Source organism: Salmo salar, chromosome 21, assembly GCF_965601325.2.
Source record: "Salmo salar chromosome 21, fSalSal1, whole genome shotgun sequence".
Classification (NCBI taxonomy): Eukaryota; Metazoa; Chordata; class Actinopteri; order Salmoniformes; family Salmonidae; genus Salmo; species Salmo salar.
In genome coordinates, this window is record NC_138311.1 from 1040595 (window position 1) to 1054859 (window position 14265).

General features: G+C 40.1%; 1 protein-coding gene across 1 annotated transcript in view; it reads left to right on the forward strand.

Moving 5' to 3' along the window:
* The window catches only part of mycbp2 (MYC binding protein 2), a 386518-nt gene that overhangs the window by 88006 nt on the left and 284247 nt on the right, over window positions 1-14265 (forward strand). The window contains exon 8 of the mRNA XM_082967288.1: window positions 13952-14051. Within this exon, the coding sequence (XP_082823414.1) occupies window positions 13952-14051 (100 nt within the window). The remainder of the gene's footprint in view (window positions 1-13951; window positions 14052-14265) is intronic.

Here is a 14265-nt window from a genome sequence, read left to right on the forward strand (position 1 = left end):
CCCTACCAAAGGAAGTTATACTGAACTCTGACATCATTATTTAAAAAAAATAGTTGTCTCTGGGTCAATTTAGGAGAAAGGCTAGGTATTTTTATATTCACACATTTTTGTTTGTTTGTGTATATAATATTTGCTATTTTATTTAATTTTGTTTTAAATTGTGTATCATTGTATTTTCAGTTTTGTTCCCAGGTCACATTTGCAAATGAGACCTATGTCTAAAGTGTTTTTCCCTGGTTAAATAAAAGTTGATATTGCAAACTATTTGAATGATTTTTTAAATTGGCAATATTAGGAAGCTTAGGCATATCATCAAGTTATCCAAGATGGCGTAGCAGTCAGACGTCTTTGTCCTATTGTGTCCCTTGTATATACCTTTTTACATCCTTTTCTTCGCATATCTTTTAAAAATATTTTCCTAAACCTCAACTTCTAAATACTCTCCTACAACCCGCCTCACCCAATGTGGCGAGGATCTGTTTTTTTCTTTTTCTAAAGTATTTCTATTTACTTCGGATCTGGAATCCCTCAACTGAAGCTAGCCAGCTAACTACCTACCAGCTTTCAGTCATCAAACCATTGCTAGCGGTCATCAGCTAACCTTTAGCTCGGAAAGCTCTCGCCAGTTCGAACAACGTGACTCAAACCAGAGTATAACGGACCTATTATTATTTTATATATATTTTTTTTTCCCCCATATCCCCAGATTCCTACCGCAAACTCTGAACATTTTCATCTGGGTCTTCGCAACTAGCTAACCGCAATCCCGGGTGACTTCTCCTGGCTAGCGTTTCCTTCCCGGAGCAAGCACCAATTAGCCTGAAGCTAGCTCGGCCAGGGCTCCTGTGCTACCACCGAAGCCCATTCCTGGGCTACAATATCCGGACCCCTTCTACTGCCGGTACGGGGCACGGAACCCCGCCAATCATCTACGACTGGAATACCGACATAATCTTCCCGAGGATTCCAACAGGCCCATCAGGCGCGACGTCCGCTGAAGGCCCATTCTGCTAACCGGCCTGCTAGCTATCTAGAGCTACTTGGAACCCTACTAATTCCACGACTGGTCTATCGACGTCACCGCACGAAGAGGCAAAAACAGACTTACCCCCATCGCGACGTCCCCCAAAGGCTAACTTGCTAGCCCCGGTCTGCTGACTGCTAGCTTGCCTGCCCCGGTCTGCTAACTGCTAGCCCCGGTCTGCTGACTGCTAGCTTGCCTGCCCCGGTCTGCTAACTGCTAGCCCCGGTCTGCTGACTGCTAGCTTGCCTGCCCCGGTCTGCTAACTGCTAGATTGTTTAGCCCCGGCCTACTAACTGTTAGCTTGTTAGCATCGGCCTGCTAACTGTCTGAATCGCCGTGTCCCCAGTCAGCCCAACCAATCACTTGACCCATATGTTCACTTGGCTACGCATGCCTCTCTAATATCAATATGCCTCGTCCATTACTGTCCTGGTTAGTGATTACTGTCTTATTTCACTGTAGAGCCTCTAGCCCTGCTCAATATGCCTTAACCAACCATGTTGTTCCACCTTCTACATATGCGATGACATCACCTGGTTTAAACATCTCTAGAGACTATATCTCTGTCATCATTACTCAATGCCTAGGTTTACCTCCAATGTACTCACATCCTATCTTACCTTTCTGTACACTATGCCTTGAATCTATGCTATCATGCCCAGAAACCTGCTCCTTTTATTCTCTGTTCCAAACGTGCTAGACGGCCAGTTCGTATAGCCTTTAGCCGTACCCTTATCCTACTTCTCCTCTGTTCCTCTGGTGATGTGGAGGTTAATCCTGGTCCTGCAGTGCCTAGCTCCACTCCCACTCCCCAGGTGCTCTCATTTGTTCACTTCTGTAACCGTAAAAGCCTTGGTTTCATGCATGTTAACATTAGAAGCCTACTCCCTAAGTTTGTTGTACTCAGTGCTTTAGCACACTCTGCCAACCCGGATGTCTTAGCCGTGTCTGAATCCTGGCTTAGGAAAACCACCATAAACCCTGCAATCTCCATCGCTAACTATAACATTTTCCGCCAAGATAGAACTGCCAAAGGGGGAGGTGTTGCAATCTACTGCAAAGATAGCCTGCAGAGTTCTGTATTACTATCCAAGTCTGTACCCAAACAATTTCACTTTCTACTTCAAAAAATGCACATTTCCAGAAACAAGTCTCTCCCTGTTGCCGCTTGCTATAGACCTCCCTCTGCCCCCAGCTGTGCCCTCGATAGCATATGTGAATTGATTGCCCCACATCTATCTTCTGAGCTCGTGCTACTAGGTGACCTAAACTGGGACATGCTTAACACCCCGGCCATCCTACAATCTAGGCTTGATGCCCTCAATCTCACAAATTATCAATGAACCTACCAGGTACAACCCCAAATCCGTAAACATGGGCACCCTCATAGATGCCATCCTTACTAACTCGCCCTCCAAATACACTTCTGCTGTTTTCAATCAAGATCTCAGCGATCACTGCCTCATTGCCTGCATCCGTAATGGGTCTGCGACCAAACGACCACCCTTCATCACTGTCAAACGCTCCCTAAAACACTTCTGCGAGCAGGCCTTTCTAATCGACCTGGCCGGGGTATCCTGGAATGACATTGACCTCATCCCGTCAGTAGATGATGCCTGGCTATTCTTTAAAAGTGCCTTCCTCACCATCTTAAATAAGCATGCCCCACTCAAAAAAATGTAGAACGAGGAATAGATATAGTCCTTGGTTCACTCCAGACCTGTCTGCCCTTGACCAGCACAAAAACATCCTGTGGCGTTCTGCATTAGCATCGAATAGCCCCCGTGATATGCAACTTTTCAGGGAAGGTAGGAACAAATATTCACAGGCAGTTAGAAAAGCTAAGGCTAGCTTTTTCAAACAGAAATTTTCATCCTGTAGTACTAACTCAAAGTTCTGGGACACTGTAAAGTCCATGGAGAATAAGAGCACCTCCTCCCAGCTGCCCACTGCTCTGAGGCTAGCAAACACTGTTACCACCGATAAATCCACTATAATTGAGAATTTCAATAAGCATTTCTCTACGGCTGGCCATGCTTTCCACCTGGCTACCCCTACCCCGGTCAACTGCCCGGCACCCTCCACAGCAACCCGCCAAAGCCCCACCATTTCTCCTTCACCCAAATCCAGATAGCTGATGTTCTGAAAGAGCTGCAAAATCTGGACCCATACAAATCAGCCGGGCTAGACAATCTGGATCCTCGCTTTCTAAAATTATCTGCCGAAATTGTTGCAACCCCTATTACTAGCCTGTTCAACCTCTCTTTCGTATCGTCTGAGATTCCCAAAGATTGGAAAGCTGCCACGGTCATCCCCCTCTTCAAAGGGGGTGACACTCTAGACCCAAACTGCTACAGACCTATATCTATCCTACCCTGTCTTTCTAAGGTCTTCGAAAGCCAAGTTAATATACAGATTACCGACCATTTCGAATCCCACCGTACCTTCTCAGCTATGCAATCTGGTTTCAGAGATGGTCATGGGTGCACCTCAGCCACGCTCAAGGTCCTAAAAGACATCATAACCTCCATCGATAAGAGACATTACTGTGCAGCCGTATTCATCGACCTGGCCAAGGCTTTCGACTCTGTCAATCACCACATTCTTATTGGCAGACTCGACAGCCTTGGTTTCTCAAATGATTGCCTCGCCTGGTTAACCAACTACTTCTCTGATAGAGTTCAGTGTGTCAAATCGAAGGGCCTGTTGTCTGGACCCATGGGTGTGCCACAGGGTTCAATTCTCGGGCCGACTCTCTTCTCTGTATACATCAATGATGTTGCTCTTTCTGCTGGTGATTCTCTGATCCACCTCTACGCAGACGACACCATTCTGTATACTTCTGGCCCCTCTTTGGACACTGTGTTAACCTCTCTAGGGTAGGGGGCAGTATTTTCACGGCCGGATGAAAAATGTACCCAAATTAAACGGCCTACTACTCGAGCCCAGGAACTAGAATATGCATATTATTAGTAGATTTGGATATAAAACACTCTGAAGTTTCTAAAACGGTTTGAATGATGTCTGTGAATATAACAGAACTCATATGGCAGGCAAAAACCTGAGAAAAATCTAACCAGGAAGTGATAATTCTGGTGCTTGTAGTCCTTTCAAGTCATTGCCTATCGAACACAAAGTGACTTAGGGTTCATTTTGCACTTCCTAAGGCTTCCACTAGATGTCCAATTTGTAAGTCGCTCTGGATAAGAGCGTCTGCTAAATGACTTAAATGTAAATGTAATGTCAACAGTCTTTAGAAAGTTGTTTGAGGCGTCTCTGAACAGAGAGCGAACAGAGGAAGTTGTAAGTTGTTGACTCAGGAAGGTACTGGTGTTCATTGTCCCGCATTCACGTGAGAGTTAGCTGTGTTCCAAAATGTTTTTCAAGACATTGCAATCGTCCGGAAGTTCTAAGTGATAAAGGCCCTAAAAATTGATGCTATACAACGTTTGACATGTTTGAACGAACGTAAATATAACTTTTTTTACTTTTCGTCGTGACATTTTCCGCGCGCTTCCTACACTTGGAGTTGTTTACTGAACGCGCTAACAACAAGGAGCTATTTGGACATAAAATATGGTACTTTATCAAACAAAGCAACATTTATTTTGGACCTGGGATTCCTGGAAGTGCCTTCTGATGAAGATCATCAAAGGTAAGTGAATATTTCTAATGCTATTTATGATTTTACATGACTCCAAAATGGCGGGTATCTGTATTGCCTAGTGTATTTTTCTGAGCACAGTACTCAGATTATTGCAAAGTGTGCTTTCCCCGTGAAGCTTTTTTGAAATCTGTCACAGCGGTTGCATAAAGGAGATGTTCATCTATAATTCTTTGAATAACAGTTGAATATTTTATCAACGTTTATGATGAGTATTTTTGTAAATTGTTGTGCTGATCCACCGGCAGTATTGGAGGCAAAATATTTTCTGAACATCACGCGCCAATGTAAAATGGGGTTTATGGATATAAATATGAACTTTATTCGAACAAAAAATGCATGCATTGTGTAACATGATGTCCTAGGAGTGTCATCTGATGAAGATCGGCAAATGTTAGTGCATAATTTTAGCTGGTTTTCTGGTTTTTGTGACGCCTGTCCTTGCTAGGATATTGGCTGTGTTTTTTCTTGTGTTGGAACTGTCCTAACATAATCTAACTTTATGCTTTCGCCATAAAGCCTTTTTGAAATCGGACAATGTGGTTACATTGAGACGTGTACCTTTTTAAAATGGTGTAAAATAGTTCTCACTTTGTTTGAGAACTTTCAATTATGACATTTTGTGGTTTTGAATTTGGCACTCTGATTTTTCACTGGCTGTTGAATAGTGTGAACCGTGGAGAGGTTAACTAACCTCCTGATGAGCTTCAATGCCATAACTCTCCTTCCATGGCCTCCAACTGCGCTTAAAACTTCTTATGGCTTGAATCCCATTAGCGGGATCGATATGACGACAGCCAGTGAAAGTGCATGGCGGCAAATTCAAAACAACAAAAATCTCATAATTAAAATTACTCAAACATACAAGTAGTATACACCATTTTAAAACGTTACTTCTTGTTAATCCAGCCACAGTGTCTGATTTCAAAAATAATTTACGGCGAAAGCAAACCGTATGATTATGTTAGGTCAGCGCCTATACTCACAAAAACACAGCCATTTTCCAGCCAAAGAGAGGAGTCAGAAAAAGCAGAAAGAGGGAAATTGAATCACTAACCTTTGATGATCTTCATCAGATGACACTCATATGACTTCATGTTACACAATACATGTATGTTTTGTTCAATAAAGTTAATATTTATATCCAAAAATCTCAGTTTACATTGGCGCGTTATGTTCAGTAATGTTTTGCCTCCAAAAAATCCAGTGATTTTTGCAGAGAGCCACATCAATTTACAGAAATACTCATCATAAATGTTCATGAAAATGCAAGTGTTATACATGGAACTTCAGATAAACTTCTCCTTAATGCAACCGCTGTGTCAGATTTCAAAAAACCTTTACCGAAAAAGCAATCATCTGAGTACGGTGCTCAGACACAAAAACATGCCAAACAATATATCCGCCATGTTGGAGTCAACAATAGTCAGAAATAGCGTTATAAATATTCACTTACCTTTGATGATCTTCATCAGAATGTACTCCCAGGAATCCCAGGTCCACAATAAATGTTTGTTTTGTTCGATAAAGTCCATCCTTTATGTCCAAATACCTCCTTGTTCGCGCCTTCAGTTCACAAATCCAAATTCAGGATGCGCATGTCAGACGAAAACTCAAAAATGTCCATTACAGTTCGTAGAAACATGTCAAACGATGTATAGAATCAATCTTTACTATGTTTTTATCGTAAATCTGCAATAAAGTTTCAAACTGAGAAATCCTTTGTCTTCAGAAATACAATGGAACTGAGCTACCTCTCACGTGAGCGTGCATGCCTGAGGCTCATGCCCTGCTGGCAGTGTTCTGACTCCAGTAGCTCTTATTCATCCCCACTTTACAGTAGAAGCCTCAAACAAGGTTCTAAAGACTGTTGACATCTAGTGGAAGCCTTAGGAAGTGCAAAATGACCCCACAGACACTATAGTTTGGATAGGGAATTAATTGAAGTCCTACAGACCACTTCCTGTTTGGATTTCTTCTCAGGTTTGTGCCTGCCATATGAGTCCTGTTATACTCACAGACATCATTCAAATAGTTTTAGAAACTAAAGTGTGGTTTCTATCCAAATCTACTAATAATATGCATATCTTAGTTTCTGGGAGTGAGTAGCAGGCAGTTTACTCTGGGCACGGCAGTCATCCAAGCTACTCAATACTGCCACCATCCATAAGAATTTAAACGCAGGTAAAAATAAATGCATGCTATTCAATCGATCACTTCCTGCTCGCCCGTCCAGCATCACTACTCTGGACGGCTCTGACTTAGAATACGTGGACAACTACAAATACCTGGGTGTCTGGTTAGACTGTAAACTCTCCTTCCAGACTCACATTAAGCATCTCCAATCCAAAATTAAATCTAGAATCGGCTTCTATCGCAACAAAGCATCCTTCACTCATGCTGCCAAACACACCCTCGTAAAACTGACCATCCTACCGATCCTCGACTTCGGTGATGTCATCTATAAATTAGCCTCCAACACTCTACTCAACAAACTGGATGCAGTCTATTACAGTGCCATCCGTTTTGTCACCAAAGCCCCATACACTACCCACCATTGCGACCTGTACGCTCTCGTTGGTTGGCCCTCGCTTCATACTCGGCGCCAAACCCACTGGCTACAGGTTATCTACAAGTCTCTGCTAGGTAAAGCCCCGCCTTATCTCAGCTCACTGGTCACCATAGCAGCACCCACTCGTAACATGCGCTCCAGCAGGTATATCTCACTGGTCACCCCAAAGCCAATTCCTCCTTTGGCCGCCTTTCCTTCCAGTTCTCTGCTGCCAATGACTGGAACGAACTGCAAAAATATCTGAAGCTGGAGACTCATATCTCCCTCACTAGCTTTAAGCACCAGCTGTCAGAGCAGCTCACAGATCACTGCACCTGTACATAGCCCATCTGTAAACAGCCCATCTATCTACCTACCTCATCCCCATACTGTATTTATTTATTTATCTTGCTCCTTTGCACCCCAGTATCTCTACTTGCACATTCATCTTCTGCACATCTACCATTCCAGTGTTTAATTGCTATATTGTAATTACTTTGCCACCATGGCCTATTTATTGCCTTAACTTACCTCATTTGCACTCACTGTATATATACTTTTTGTTTTCTTTTGTTCTACTGTATTATTGACTGTATATTTTGTTTATTCCAAGTGTAACTCTGTGTTGTATGTGTCGAATTGCTACGCTTTATCTTGGCCAGGTCGCAGTTGCAAATGAGAACTTGTTCTCAACTAGCCTACATGGTTAAATAAAGGTGAAATTAAAAATAAAAATCATGCCAGCAACAAACGCTGACACTCCACATCCAAGTATATCTGACCAAATTATGAAAGACAAGCATTGCAATTTTGAATTCTGTAAAGCAAGTGTGGAAGTGGTGAAAAAAGTGTTTATCAACAATGACAAGCTACCAGGGTCTGACAACTTGAAAGGAAAATTACTAGTGGCTGATATTGGCACTCCTATTTGCCATATCTTCAATTCAAGCCTACTAGAAAGTGTGGGCCTCAGGCCTGGAGGGATGCAAAAGTTATTATCCTAACTAAGAATAGTAAAGCCCCCTTTACTTGCTCAAATAGCCGACCAATCAACCTGTTACCAACTCTGAGTAAACTAGCCAGTTATAATTGTAATGGTTTAGCAGATTATAAAAAAGATCAGTCTTTTCATGGCTAAAAGAAAAGGAATATAACATATACTGTTTACAGGAAACTCCCTCTACATGCTTAGATGAAGTTTCATGAAAAAGGAATGGGGTGGTGAAATAATTTTCTGTCATGGACAAAGGAACTCAAAGGGTGTGATATTAATTAACAACAGTTTCGATCTGAATGTGCAAATAGTCAAGAATGATTCACAAGGAAGGTGGATCCTTTTGAATATGAAAGTGGACGAAAAAGTGATTTTGCTCATTAATCAGGATGATCCATACTTCGAAGACATTTATACCAATTTATTGAACTTACAGGCAACAAATGATCTAATCATTATGGTAGGAGACTATAACACAGTGTTAAGTACCTCAATGGACCATAAAGGTAATAACTCTACAAACTATCATCACTGTGTCTTTTAAGGAAATCACAAATATTATGGACACATTAGAAATAGTGTATATTTGGAGACTAAAAAACCCTGACCTAGTGAGATATACATGGAGGAGACTTAATCAAGCTTGTCGTCTTGACTACTTTCTTGTCTCTTTCTTGCATCAAAGGTTAAAAAAGTTAATCTAATTGGCATTCACATAACTCTTTTATATATTTTCCACGTGGACGGGGATATTGGAAATTTAGTTTACTGGAGGACAACTTATTTTTAACTAAGACAATAATTTATAACTGAATTTTTCCATATAATATTGGTTCAGCAAATCCCTTTATTGTTTGGGATAACACTAACAAGGGACATCCATGAACTAATAGTACAGGTAGATAGCAATAAAAACGATTCTACAGAGATACAAAATAAGTTAGAGGAAAAACAAAAAACTTGAACTTATTTAAGAAAGACCTAATGTAATCCATTACAAAAATAAAGTAAACTGGATGGAGTATGGAGAAAAATGCACCAAATTCTTCCTGAATCTCCAATACGGGAACGCTTACAAAAAGAATTTGCAGAAACTCGTTACTGAAGACGGAGTCATTTATTATTCTCCGAATTATATTTTAAAAGAGGAAGCTAATTATTTTAGGCAGATGTTCTTTTCCATCTCATTCCCTCCCACTGAATGAAGATTATGGTAAGGAATTCTTTCCAAATAATATAAAAAATGGAAAACTAACAAATGTACAGAAAGGTCAGTGTGAAGGCCAAATTATAGAGGAATAACCTTTTGAGGCTATTAAATCCTTTCAGTCTGGAAAAACCCCAGGGCTTGATGGCATACCGGTAGAGGTATATCAAGTATTTTTTTGATATACTAAAAGCTCCATTGTTAGATTTGTTTGAACTACTCCTATAGAAATGGTTGTCTGTCAGGTACTCAGCAGGATGGTCTGATTTCTCTATTATTAAAACAAGACCCAGATGACAAAAATAAAGATCCAGACCATCTAAAAAACTAGAGGCCCCTTACTGTTGTAATGTTGTGATACAAAAAGACTAGTGAAATGCATAATACTCAGAATTAAAAGGGTTTTTATCAGGTATTGTCCATCCTCATCAGACAGGTGTTTTACATGGAGGATACATTGGAGATAATATAAGACAACTACTAGAAATAATAGATCATGATGGAACATATAAGAAGCCAGGAATGGTATTTATAGCGGATTTTGAAAAGGCATTTGATAAAGTAAGGCCGGATTTTATTTATAAATGCCTGGATTTTTTCAATTTCGGTAATTCTCTTATAAAATGGGTAAAAATAATGTATAGCAACCCCAGGTGTAAAATAGTAAATAACGGCTACTTCTCAGTGTCAAGAGGAGTTAAACAAGGGTATCCGCTATCACCATATCTATTATGGCCATCTTTTTGCTAGCTATTAAAATCAGATCCAATAACAACATTAGAGGATTAGAAATCCAAGGCGTAAAAACATATGCCGATGACTCAAGTTTGATATTAAGTCCGCAAGCTAGATCCCTGCAATGTCTCATTGAAGATCTAGGTAACTTTTCTGTACTCTCTGGACTAAAATCTAATTATGTTAAGTGTACAATATTACGTATTTTATGTTTAAAAAATATAATTTTTCCATTACTCTGCAGTTTACCTATAAATTGGGCTAATGGTGAAGTAGACATACTTGGTTTTTATATCATAAAAGATATAAATAAGCTCTCCACAATGAATTTCAATAGAATAAATAATAAAAATAAAATAGACAAGATCCTGCAACCATGGAGAGGTAAATACCTGTCTATTTATGGAAAAAATTGCCCTGATTAACTCCTTTGTCATATCTGTTTACTCCTGATGATTCGTTTTCCAAATCATATGAAAAAATATTTTGCTTTATCTGGGCCGCTAAACCAGACAAAATAAAATGTGCCTATCTATATAATGAATATGAATTGGATGGGTTGAGATTATTAAATATAAAAGCACTAAACCTCTCTCTAAAAGCTTCACTAATTCAAAAGTTTTATTTGAACCCTAACTGGTTCTCCAGTAGATTACTACGAAAAGCTCATCCATTGTTTAAAAATAGCCTTTTGCAGATTGCCATGTCTCATTTTCGATTAATTGTAAATTATACTTTTTTCAAAGTATCTATCTTTTTCAAACAAGCATTGCAGAGCTGGCTACAATTTAAATGTCACCCCCCCCCCCCCCCCCCCTGAAAAGATAGAACAAATATTACAAGTATTATGGCTGAACTCAAATGTGCTGGTTGATAAAATACCTGTATTTATGGGAAAGATGTTTGAAAGGGTTATTTTGTTCTTAAATGATATTGTAAATTGGAATCGTAGAGTTATGTCCTTCATGGAGTTATCAGAATTGTACGGGAAGGTCTGCTCAAACCAAGATTACAGCATTACCCCAAAAATGGAGGAGGCAGGTGGCAGCGGAGGAGGTAGGGAACTGGTCTGTCTGCCCAATATAAAGGATCAAAACTGGCGGATGAATAAAAATAGCATAAATAGGAAAGTATTCCAGTTTCATTTGAGGACCAGGATGTTGACAACTGTGCCATACAGATTGCAAAATAGTTGGGAAGAGATTTTTGATGTACCGATTCCATGGTACAGGGTGTATGAGTTGATATATAAAACAACGCAAGATTCAAGACTTCGTGCTTTTCAGTTAAAATTATTATATAGAATTCTTGCCACCAACAAAATGTTGAATATTTGGGTCATAAAGTTATCGATATGTGTTGCGTAGAAACCCGAAGTGGGTGGCCAGCAGAGATGGATGGGCTGAGGGTTGGGATGTGGAATTGGAGACAAGTGGGACTGGAGTTGCTGTATGGGGGAGAGAATGACGGTCAAAGATTTAAAAAAAAATAAGTCAAAATAAAACAGTCAGTTTGACACGGAGGGGCAGTGTTTTTACAACTAATGCCAGTTTGCCTGAGGCTGATGCTGTGCAGGTGTTTGTACACATACATATACACACACTCTCATTAAAATAAACACATACAAGAACACACACACACATACATGCAATAGTGCCAGACATGCACACAAACATATACAGTTGGCATTGCTGTTATGATTTTAGTTGTCCATGATGTCCTTTGTTTTACATTTATAATTTAAAAACATATATTTTTTGCATTGTTTGCTGTTTTCTTCTGTCTTTTCCTTTTTTCTCTTTAGTTCATTCTCTTGGTTGATGGTGCATTGGGGGGTTCTTGGGGGTGGGGAAAGGAATTAACTATTTTTATTTTCTTGGGGGGGACTGTGGGAGGGGTCTCGAATGGTTGAGGGACCGCTATAGGGGAATGTTGGGGGGGACCTTGGAGGGTTCGGGTTCATGTTTTTTGGCCTGGTGGGAGATCTTTCAACATGCCCTTGAGCTGGGCATTGACCCTGGATGCTTGTGTGTGTCGCTCTGAATGGGAATCTGTTGGATGACTGGTATGATGTAGTTGTTGAGCGGCTTCACTGCAAGTATATTGTATGTTTTGGATATTCAATAAATGTAAAACAAATTAACTTTTGGAAAAATTGTTTGTCCAGATACAATGCTATTTAACAGTAAACAAATTGACAAGACTTTCAGCACGCTTATAGGTAAGGACATTCAACAAGCAAGGCACTTACACAAATGACTGATGGTTGGCTGTGAGAAATTGATGATATGAAGATTGTGGGGGCTGTTTTATTAGACTTCAGTGTGACTTTTGACATTATCTATCATAGTCTGTTGCTGGAAAAATGTATGTGTTATGGCTTTACACCCCGTGCTATATTGTGGATAGAGTTACCTGTCTAACGTAACACAGAGGGTGTTCTTTATTGGAAGCATCTCCAACAAAATCCAGGTAGAATCAGGAATTCCCCAGGGCAGCTGTCTAGGCCCCTTGCTTTTTTCAATCTTTACTAACAACATGCCACTGGTCTTGAGAATAGCCAGTGTGTCTTTGTATGTGGATGACTCAACACTATACACGTCAGCTACCACAGCAACTGAAATGACTGCAACACTTAACAAAGAGCAGCAGTTAGTTTCAGAATGGGTGGCAATGAATAAGTTAGTCCTAAATATTTATAAAACTAAAAGCATTGTATTTGGGACAAATCATTCACTAAACCCTAAACCTCAGCTAAATATTGTAATGAATGTGGTAATTGAGCAAGTTGAGAAGATTAACTGCTTGGAGTAACCCTGGATTGTAAACTAATGTTCAAAACATATTGATAGAACAGTACCTAGGATGGGGAGAAGTCTCTCCATAATAGAGCGCTGCACTGGTTTCTTAACAGCACTATCAACAAGGCAGGTCCTACAGGCCCTAGTTTTGTCGCACCTAGACTACTGTTCATTAGTGTGGTCAGGTGCCACAAAGAGGGACTTGGGAAAATTGCAACTTCCAAACAACACTGTTTAACTCAAGAAGATCTGAACGCATATCCCCATGAAACTGATTGAGATCAAATGGTTGGCATGGAGATGATGCATGAATGTTTCACTGGTGAAACTTGAGTTATCACTCACGATTGTCAGTGAGAAATGTGAAGGGAGAGTGACCACAAACGTTTGTGCGTAAAGTAGGTCTGCACAATTGTAATGTGCAATATCCATATCACAAGAGGCTACACATTTTTTTTTAAACGCCATGAATGTAACATTCAAATGTAATAAGGGTCCCCTGTGAAACTCTGACCAACACTTTGATTCCTACCCTGTCACAACAACTTCTACAGTATCTGGATTTTTCATTCGTTGGCATGGCAAACACCAATCATAGAATCAGAATACACATTTTATTTATATGATTCCAACAGAGAAAGTGTTTTGATCTAAATCACAAGTAAAATTGCATTTGGAATATTTGGTAAAAAAATTGCAGTCATATTATTTGCCCATATTGTTCAGCGTAAGGTAAAGAAACTCTCGCGCAGTACGTTATTCAGATCTTCAGCTCTGGGGAAAAGTGATCCAAGGTGGCGGGACAGGGTGGTTACCTATGGATTTGCAGCCTTGGCCTTGTTTGTATTCCTTTCCAATGTGCTACACATTCAAACTCTCTAATGGCTGGGTTGCTTTTGTGAGTTGTGACAAATGCAGTCCTAAAAATGTTGTATAAATTCAAATATTGATACTTGTGTGTGCTTGTGCGCGCAGGGCTGCCTTTTGTACCGGGATATGAGTAACAACCACAGTACGTCGGCCATCAAGATCGACCCAGAGACTCTGGAGCATGACGGAACCATCACTATGCCAGGTACATGATAACACACAGTAACATATCCTTCCCAATAGTGTGTGTTATAATAAACAATGCATGGTATTTTTCCATGTACCTGTTTGTAAGCTAGTGTGAGTTTTTATTTTTGTAATCACCCGTTTACTTTCTGTTGTCTTGAACTGATAAATGTGGTATTTTTTTAGATTAACTTGGACACATTTAATAATGAATATTTAATACTCATAAACTT